Source organism: Colossoma macropomum, unplaced genomic scaffold (genome assembly GCF_904425465.1).
Source record: "Colossoma macropomum unplaced genomic scaffold, Colossoma_macropomum, whole genome shotgun sequence".
Lineage (NCBI taxonomy): Eukaryota > Metazoa > Chordata > Actinopteri > Characiformes > Serrasalmidae > Colossoma > Colossoma macropomum.
This window is the reverse complement of record NW_023494787.1, coordinates 38,446,919-38,457,037: the sequence shown is the minus strand read 5'-3', so window position 1 is coordinate 38,457,037 and position 10,119 is coordinate 38,446,919. Positions and strand designations below refer to the sequence as shown.

The 10,119-nt window shown below is 38.8% G+C and overlaps 1 protein-coding gene across 1 annotated transcript; it reads left to right on the top strand.

The window, feature by feature from the left end:
- Positions 1 to 1,311: 1,311 nt before the first annotated feature.
- On the top strand, positions 1,312 to 9,836 carry si:ch211-171h4.3 (serine/threonine-protein kinase SBK1). The gene is made up of 4 exons (XM_036567256.1): positions 1,312 to 1,597; positions 3,358 to 3,502; positions 4,878 to 5,080; positions 7,383 to 9,836. The coding sequence occupies exons 1-4, from the start codon at positions 1,592 to 1,594 to the stop codon at positions 8,055 to 8,057; spliced, it is 1,029 nt and encodes a 342-aa protein (XP_036423149.1). The 5' UTR covers positions 1,312 to 1,591; the 3' UTR covers positions 8,058 to 9,836.
- Positions 9,837 to 10,119: the final 283 nt, after the last annotated feature.

Here is a 10,119-nt window from a genome sequence, read left to right as displayed (position 1 = left end):
CTCATCATTAGTTTGAGAGAAATCTTGAATTGTGTTGGCACACCTCTCAGTGGACAATTAGTTTTGGTTGCATAAACTTTCCAATTGAATGTTATCTAAACAAATGTACAGACAGAGTTGTTTAAGGGCTTCACTATTGCTCTGTAGCCTTTTCCAGTTGAGTGTTGTTGAATAACTGAGTGATCATACTCTTTCTTTTTCCAGGACATGGCCAGGCTTTCTAAATTACCTAAAATATCTTTGATTTGGGAATGCTTTCATGTTGCTTTCTACAGTCTGCCCCATGCCTCCCTCCTGCCCCCAGTGTCCTCGTTTCTGAAACCCAAAATTTGGTCACCCTATTAATGATGTTGTCCCTTTAGATATTTAGAAAGTGCCTTCACCTTTACCATAAATGATATATGTTGCATGAGATCTTTCCAACCAGTGGCAACGTGTTTCATAATGACACCGGCCGCAAGTTTTATTTTTTTCCACATTAACATTTACAACTTGATTTATTTTTATTTTCAACCTTTACATATTTATACATTTTAATGTAGTGTCTAAATATTTTTGCCTATTAGTTTTGTTTTGTTTTTAACATATCTTTGTTTTCGTCCTGTGAATTTGAAGTTAATATATTCACTGGAAGTATGTTAAATCACAAAAATGAAAACATAACTATCTGAATACTTGTTTTCCTTCACTGAGCAAGTCTATTTGCAATTACTTAACAATTTGGCTGTGTGATGATTTAGAACCATGAGATCTATATAGGTCCATTTCATGCTTAAATGGTTCTTAGCATGATGAAATGGTTCTTCAGATTGATGGAGAATGTGTTGCATATGGTTCCATATTGAACTTTCTTGAAAATGGTTCTATAGCTTGACATTGTAACAATAGAAGCACACTTTTCTGGTGCTCTATAGAACTATTTCACCATGCAAAGAACCATTTAAGCATTAAATGGCTCGATGCAGAACTCATGGTTCTAAATAGAATTATTACGTTTACTGAGGAAGCCTTGAAAAAGGGTTCTTTTTCTTTTTTAGGAGTGTACGGCTTAAATGATGCTGATTGGTTGAGGTTCAAGCTTCCACTATTTGTCAGCCTAGCAGCTCCAAAGCAAAACGAAAGAAGCAATCTTGCACATTTTTGGAATTTAGATTTAAATGATCTCTTTGAGCTGAACTAAATATATATTTCCCCAAATATCAGTTAAAAATGAACATCTACATGGCATCAACTGTGAAATGAGGTGTTACCAAAGAGAGTAATGTGTGTGTGTGTGTGTGTGAGTGTGTATGTGTGTGTAGGGGGGGGCATTAGTGAGCGAGAGCAGAGAGAGAGAGGCACCATGTGTTAGTATAAAACTCAAACAGAATAGAGAGCAGAAATGCGACATGTGACAGCAGGGTAGACATGCAGTACAGAGCTGTAGATCGAGTGTCTGCATGCATAAACAGACTGGGGTGAGAGTAACGCTAAGCCAAATTGCCTGATTTACAACCGGTTAACATACAGGCTTTCCATCGGAAAAGGCATATGGGCAGAGTGACCTAGCACTCGGAACAGACCATCTCTACAGCTTTCACCTGCAGCCAACATGACAGTAAGTCATCTAATGCACAGTAATACAAAGTATTTTTTTTACTTATTTATCTGTTTTACAGTGTCCAAGTACAACTTAAGTGTAATAAAAGTTATTCATTAGATTTTCATAAAACTATAAAAATTTATAAGCTTTTAAATAAAAATCCAATAGCATGCTCAAATCTATGTATTTTTTGTGGTAGAGGTTGAATACTTTTATGACATGTGGCTTGAAATGACGCACTACCACATATCTCCCTATACTTGAGTCTCTAATATAGACTGTCAAGGGACATTTGAAGGGTGCATCAACAAAATGTTTAAACAAAATTAGTGTTTTATAAATAGATAGAGGATTGAAAATTGAGTATGAGGACTTGTGATCAGTTGAGCACTCTAAAGAATTCCTCAGTGGTTCAATGTTGACTGATTTCTCATGACAATATGCTGAAATTAAAAATATATGTATATTTATAATCAGCAGCTACTTTTTTGTATGCTTATGGTATTGTATGCAATCTGCTACCAAATGTTTCTCAATCATCTAGTCGCTACCATCAGTGGTACACCACACCATATCTGGGCATGATTCATGTTGACAGAGAATAAATTCACTTTCTTTCCCAAGCCCAGTGCGGATATTGCGTAATCTAAGAATGTGTGATATTCAGACCAACAGAGAAGTCAGATGTGTGCAGTGATATATTTGATGTGATGTATTGATGTATTTAGCCTTCTTTTAATAACGTACATGTCTGTCTTTGAGTCTTCAGCCTCCACATAGCTGATGAACAACAGGTGTAGTAGATCCTGCTTATATAACCAAGCCATTCAGTTCATCATGTTGTTTCAGTATAACATATAAGTGCACCACCACGTGCAAACTCAAGAACTGATAAATCCTCATATTAGTGTTTGAGTTATTTATTTTATGAGTTATTTATTTTATACTCTTTTAAAAATAAAGGTGTCAAAAAGGGTTATTTGGGGCGATGCCAAAAAAACACACTTTAACGTATAGTTCTTTAAGGTGCCATATTCGTAAATAAGAACATTAGATTCATTAGATTTTCATAAAACTATAAAAATTTATAAGCTTTTAAATAAAAATCCAATAGCGTGCTCAAATCTATGTATTTTTTGTGGTAGAGGTTGAATACTTTTATGACATGTGGCTTGCAATGAGGCCGCACCACATATCTCCCCATACTTGAGTACCAAATATAGACTGTCAAGGGACATTTGAAGGGTGATGATTGGATGGATTGGATGTCTAATCCTCAGAATTGAGCCCCAAAAGACTTACGCAAGTACCAGCCTACCCTTCTTGTCAACACCAGGATATATCAGCGTGTACTATATGGGAAGAATCCTAGGGATATGGGCTTTGCTGCACCACTATCTCTGCCAGATCACCTCCCACCTAACACTGGGACTACTCTTAGCATTGTCAGTCCTGCTTCTGGCTGTCAGCGATCATGGCTGGGAAGCTGACAATACAGCTGTTCTTCTAATTCTGTTAAGACCCTTTGGATATTACATGACCTGATGAGTTGAATCAGGTGTGTTAGAGCAAGAAAACCAGTCAACAGTGCACCATAAAGAGGCCCTGGCACTGGACATAGACATAATGCTACAATGGAACACTCTGTTTGAACATAGTGTTAAAATGACGTGGAGCTGTCACTAGAAACGGGAGGCTTGCCAGCTCTATCAAATTACTGAAGAACTTGCTAATGTTTATCACTTCCCCTGGCTCCTTGATTACATTTCTTACAGACTGCCACAAGGCTTTTGGACGAGCTGTGCCACCTCACTGCTCAGTCGCTGACCTCGCTGAATCCGTCCGATCACTTCCAGGTCATCAAACTCCTGGGTGAAGGGTCATATGGCAAGGTCATGCTGGCAATGCATAAGAAGAGAGGTGAGTTGCGCATGTGCTTCACTCTTGGCCTGTCTTCATTGAATGGGCTTCACTTTCATCTCCCTACCCCATTTCATGAGGAACATTAGCACTCCTGTTCTCATATTTCATATGTCATGTTCTAATACAGTACTGTGCAGAAGTCAGAGATCACCCTTCATTTTTCAGTGTCATGGCAAAACAGCCATTAAGTTCAAGTCATTTTTCAGCACCAGAAGAAAAAGCAAAAGCATTACAGAAGTCTTCTTTTCAGTTTTTCAAAGAAATCTGCAGGGATATTTTTCTAAACTTCCAAAGTTTAGTCTTAGAAGTTGGTTGCATATTCCACTTCTCACACAAGTAATCACAAACACATTCTATGATGTTGAGGTCTGGAGAACACCAGCAGCTTCTTTGATTAGTTTACAAATTTCTTCTTTTTTGTTCTTTTCTCAGTAGCAGCTTCTTGACAGCTATAGCATTCTGGTTTCTGCTTACAGTGGAAGCATGGACAGAAACACCTGTCAATTTCGTCAGATCAGAAGCAAGAGTGGAGCTCGATTTTCTCTTCGCTCTCTAAATCTGATCTGTTTTGGTGGTCTATCAGGTCTTCCATGGTTGTTAAGAGTTCCATTTTCTTTAGATCTCCAGTTTGGAAACTCTTTTCACTTATTTTCCTTTGACTTTTCCCTTCCTAATGAAAATGAATTCTGTCAACATCTCTTAAAAAATAAATCACCTGCATTAGTAGCCATTTTGACTGGAAATTAAATAAATGGATGGTGGTCTCCGACTTTTTCAAAGTACTGTTTGTGAAACACTGACCACTTCAGCTTTGTTGACAGTTTCTCAGAATAACTTTTAACAGTTGACTGTAAAATAAGCCCCTCCTTTCTTAGTCACTGTTGCTATGCCTGTCAAACTTTCAGCCACCAAGTAGCATCCACAGTACTTGTGCGAGTTTTTACATCACTTGACAGAGGAAGCAGTGCTCATAATTGATTATGATTGGCAATCATTGTTTTGCAAATGGCTAATTGCCTTATCTGAGGATCAGACTGTTGACTGCCGAGACCCTCTGTTAATGTCCTGTGTGCTCTTGTATTGTCATGACTGCCATTTCATTCTACAGTATTGACCAGAGAAAGGTATGCTCCCCTTTTTGAGAACTGGTCCTTCTCAGGGTTTCTTTTGCATGCCCTTGTGTAATTTTTCCTAACATTGCTGTACTCAGTGGTCATTAGTAGGTCTGGATCCACAGTTCTGTAAAGCTGCCTTGTAATAGGGATTGTTGTTAAAAACTATATATAAACAAATTGAATTTTATTTTGAACTCCACTCATTCTCTCTTTTTCTCTTTTTTTTCTCCTGGTCTCCTAACCTGTGTAAACCTTAGGTACTCCAATGGCTTTAAAATTCTTTCCTCGTGACTCGACCTCTCTCTTCTCCTTTCTGAGGGAGTACAATCTCTCTCTGGCATACTGTACCCACCCATCTCTCACGTCTGCTCTGGGAATTGCCTTTTCCACCCCGACTCATTATGTCTTTGCCCAGCAACCCAGTCTCTATGGAGACCTATATGATGTCATTGTTCCTGAGGTTTGTAAAAATTTCCACTGTTACTGTCCACCACTACTACTCTAGATAAAAAACTCCCACAAAAGAGAAAATGAAAATGCTCCACTCTTGCTTACTGAGACAACTCAGCACAAAGCTATATATATATATATATATATATATATATATATATATATATATACATATATATATAACTATATAACTATATATATATATGCTTTTAAAAAATACTGAAACGCAGTATATATATATATATATATATATATATATATATATATATATATATATATATATATATTAATTGTATGTGTGTGGTATTGTATATGTTAAATATGTAACTACTGTACTGTGTTTCAGTATTTTTTTAAAGCATGATTCAGCTAATACACTGGTGACAGGTCCCTAGTTAGAATAGGGATATGATGTCACACTGAGTGTGTAATCTCATATCCCTATTCCAAGAAGTACAGATGAGGATGCAGAATCTGCAAAACGAATAGCATGCTGTGGAAAAGCTATCCACAGCAGGCTATTCATTTTGGCTGAAGTGGTGCCCTGGTTAGATAGCTAGTGGTCAGCACATGTATAGTTGCTCCTTATACTTACAACAGTGCATGTTTTATACACATTTGAAGTAAGTGCCATTAAAGCCATGTACACTACATGGATAAAAGTATTGAGACACCTACACTTTACACCTACAGGAGCTTTTATGACATCCCATTCTAAATCCATAGGCATTAATATGGAGTTGGTCCCCCCTTTTGCAGCTATACCAGCTTCCACTCTTCTGGGAAGCTTTCTAAAAGATTTTGGAGTGTGTGTGTGGGAACGTTTGTCCATTCATCCAGAGAAGCATTTGTGAGATCAGACACTGATGTTGGACGAGAGGGTCTGGCTCACAATCTCCGTTCTAGTTCATCCCAAAAGTGTTTGATGGGATTAAGGTCAGGACTCTATGAAGGCCAGTTAAGGTTTTCCACACCAAACTCACCCAACCATGCCTGTATGGACCTTGCTTTGTGCACTGTGGACCAAACTGTTCCCTCAAAGTTAGAAGCATACAATTATCCAAAATATTTTGGTATGCTAAAGCATTAAGATTTCCCGTCACTGGAACTAAAAGGCCTAGGCCGACCCCTGAAAAATATCCCTAAAGCATTATGCCTCCTCCACCAAACTTTTCAGTTTTCACAGTGCAGTCAGGCAGGTAACACTCTCCTGGCATTCGCCAAACCCAGACTTGTTCACCAGACTGCCAGATAGAGAAGCGTGATTTGTCACTCCACAGAATATGTTTCCACTGCTCCATAATCCAGTGGCAGTGTGCTTTACACCACTCCATCCAATGCTTGGCATTGTGCTTGGTGATGTAAGGCTTGCATGCAGTTGCTCAGCCATGGAAACCCATGGCATGAAGTTCACAGCGCACAGTTTTTGGGCTGGTGTTAGTGCCAGAGGAGGTTTGGAACTCTGCAGTTATTGAATCAGCAGAGCGTTGGCAACTTTTATGCACTATGCGCCTCAGCACTCCACGACCCCATTCTGTAATGTTTTGTGGTCTGCAACTTTGTGGCTGAGTTGCTGTGGCTCCTAAATGCTTCCACATTTCAATAATATCACTCACTGTAGATCATGAAAAATCTAGGAGGGAAGAAATTTCGCAAACTGACTTGATGCTCTGCATCATCCTATAACAGTACCACGCTCGAATTCAGTGAGCTCTTTAGAACAACCCACTCTTTTACAAATGTTTGTAAAGGCAGGCTGCATGGCTAGGTGCTTGATTTTATACACCTGTGGCAATGGGACTGAATGAAACATCTGAATTCAATGATTAAGAGGTGTATCCCAACACATTTGTCAATATTGCGTACCCGGGACTGCAAAGAACATTTAAATTTTCTTTTTCCAACTTAATCTAAATCTGCTGCATCTATAAATATTTAGTCAAAAGTATTTATGAAATATGCTGAATTTCTGTGTAATTTATTCTTCCAGAGATGGAACTATTTTTTCAGAGGGAAGAATTTGCGATGATTTATCACAATCATAGTGATGTAGATGGCGTTTTTACAGGCTTCTGTCTGAGTGTGCCTGAATACCAAAAACCTAAGAGAAAGCAAATGTAACTGGAACTGCTTTTTTAATTTGTTGTGCAAGTGTTTGAAATGGATGAAAATTCATAGGAAATGCTTTGGTGAGATCTTCTCTCATGTCATGTATTTGACTAAATAATACAGATGTGGCAGATTAGAGATTAAGTTAAAAGATGCTGAAGTATTCCTTTAAGCAAAAGTTCTCTCTCTCTCCTTTCCTTTAGGTGGGCCTGGAGGAGTGTTGTGTTCAGAGAGTGGTGTCTCAGATCAGTGGAGCTCTTTCTTACCTCCACACTCTTGGCTTCGCCCACCGTGATGTTAAGCCGGAAAACATATTCCTGTGTGACCGAGACTGTCGATGGGTGAAGCTTGGTGATTTTGGTATGGTGAAGGCAGTGGGTACCAGGGTCCCCTGTGTGTGGTACAGCTCCCCCTACTGTACCCCTGAGGCAGAGATTGCAAGGGAGAAGGAGCTGAGCGACTCAGGGTCCCCCTCTGTGGATGAGAATGGCAACAAGAGCAAAGAGGGCTCCCAAAAGACTACAAAGAAACGTATATTAGTCTCAGTAGAGGTCAGCACAGACAGCTGGGCACTAGGAATTCTGATCTATGCTATGCTAATGGGAAGTCTTCCCTGGTCTGAGAGTGTTCTAGACAATGTTGCATATGAGAGGTATTTCAGGTGGAGTGAGAGGGGGAGGATGCAAACTGAAGACAGTGAGTCAGATGGTCTTGAGGATTTCTACTATGTAGCCCCACAGTTCACAGCATTCACTCCATTGGCCTGCTCTCTCTTTCGGGCATTACTGCACCCAAAGCCCAATCTTCGAGCAACACCAGGGGAGGTAGCTGCATATCTGGGAGGAGCCTGGCTGCTGAGTAGTGACATTAGTGGGTGAAGAAGCAGAATGAAACAACCTGGTTGTAGCAATGGCAAGTTTCAGTGATGGCACAAAAAGGACAAACAACATAAACTTCAGAGTGTTTTTTTTTTTACTTTTCTCTTTTACATCATTTTTCATTATGTATCTTTGGGAACACCGGCACTGCTGCTGTCATGCTTGCTCTCATGTAGACGAGTCTGGCATGGTGGTTAAGTTAACTTAGCCAGCGACTCTTTAGGTCACAGACTGAGCTAAACCTAGCTATGACTAAGTATAACCTGGCTATAACTGAGCTAAACCTAGCTGTGACTAAGTATATCCTGGCTATGACTGAGCTAAACCTAGCTATGACTGTGCTAAACCTAGCTATGACTGACCTAAACCTAGCTATGACTGAGCTAAACCTGGCTATGACTGTGCTAAACCTAGCTATGACTGAGCTAAACCTGGCTGTGACTGAGCTAAACCTGGCTATGACTGAGCTAAACCTAGCTATGACTGTGCTAAACCTAGCTATGACTGAGCTAAACCTGGCTATAACTGAGCTAAACCTGGCTATGACTGAGCTTAACCTGGCTAGGACTGAGCTAAACCTTGCTAAGACATAGCTAAACCTAGTATGACTGAGCTAAAGCTAGTTATGACTGAGCACAACTGACACAACTGGGCTTAACCTGGCTATTACTGAACTACACCCAACTAGGACAGAGCTAAACCCAGCTGTGACTGGGCTTAACCTGGCTATGACTGGCCTAAACCAGGCCATGACTAAGCTTTACAAGGCTACGATTGAGCTAAACCCAGCTATGACAATAATAAATTAAAAATGACTCAACAGCAAACTAGACAAAATAAAAATGTTTAATGGACACAGAAACAAATGACTCATAGACAATATACAGGTGATGGAAGTGATTTATATGCTATATTCAACAATACAACATTGTTTTGTACTAAAGCAACACACAATGCACAAGGTCTTCAGAATGACTGTTAATACACTGTTGCCGCCTACTGGATATATTTTAAACTGCAAGAACAGACATATTTAAATTATGATTATTTATGAAACATAAATATTGTTGTTTTTAAGGGTTATTTTGAGAATGAGTGTTCAAGTACTTCTTCGGACATACCAACAAGTATTCAAAGTGGGCCAGCCATACTATGTACTTTTTTATGTCCAAAATTTAGAGAGTTCAGATACTTTGAGGTGCATCTATCGCTGACAGAGGTGTGCACACACAACTTGTATAATATCTATAGAAACACTTTGGCGATGGAATGGGCTGCTTTGTAGCATCCATATATGAGCTAGTGTCAAGCTAGAGGGGTTTATAGCCCCCAAGATTTAGGACTTTGGGATAAACTGAAGTGATGTTAGTGATCCAGAATTAATCGTCCAACATCAGTACCTAGCCTCACTAAGGCTCTTGTGGCTGAATCCAATCAAATACTCACAGCAATGTTCCAACATCTAGTGTGAAGACGTCCCATAGGAAGTTTTTACTGCAGCCAACTCCCTATTAATGCCTTTGATTACAGAAGAAACGTTGGACGAACAGTGTCTGCATACTTTTTGACATAAAATGTATGGACATGCAATTTAGGTATATGTTCATTTTCAGAACAGATTTCCTGTATACCTGCTTATGTCTTTGTTATAATTGTCTTTAAAGTGTCTTTTACAGCATTACACCAATTCATTTTACATTGTATGAACACTTTATGATGAATGGATTGATAGAAATTAGTCTAAGAATGATAAAATAATAAAATAACAGTAATGCCTTAGTACGTTTTTTCTGTTCTTCTGTAATTTTGATGGTGCTATACAGATTATCTGTAAATGCTCAAACTATTTAGTGAATCTCCATTGATTATATACAGGGTTAGGGTCATTTTAGTAATAGTTTAGCCATATGGTTTTGGTCTGAAACATTTTTTATAGTCCATTCTACCGTCCGTTCAAAATGCAGTCCCACAGAAAAAACAAACAAACAAACAAACAAATAGATAAATACATTTTAAAACATTTTAGTATTTAGTTCTTAGATATTTACAAAGAATATGTTAT

Excerpts from the sequence above, each read along its gene's own strand:
- si:ch211-171h4.3 (XM_036567256.1), top strand. Across the intron at positions 3,503-4,877 it reads GGCAATGCATAAGAAGAGAG|GTACTCCAATGGCTTTAAAA; the intron begins GTGAGTTGCGCA and ends TGTAAACCTTAG. Across the intron at positions 5,081-7,382 it reads ATGATGTCATTGTTCCTGAG|GTGGGCCTGGAGGAGTGTTG; the intron begins GTTTGTAAAAAT and ends CCTTTCCTTTAG.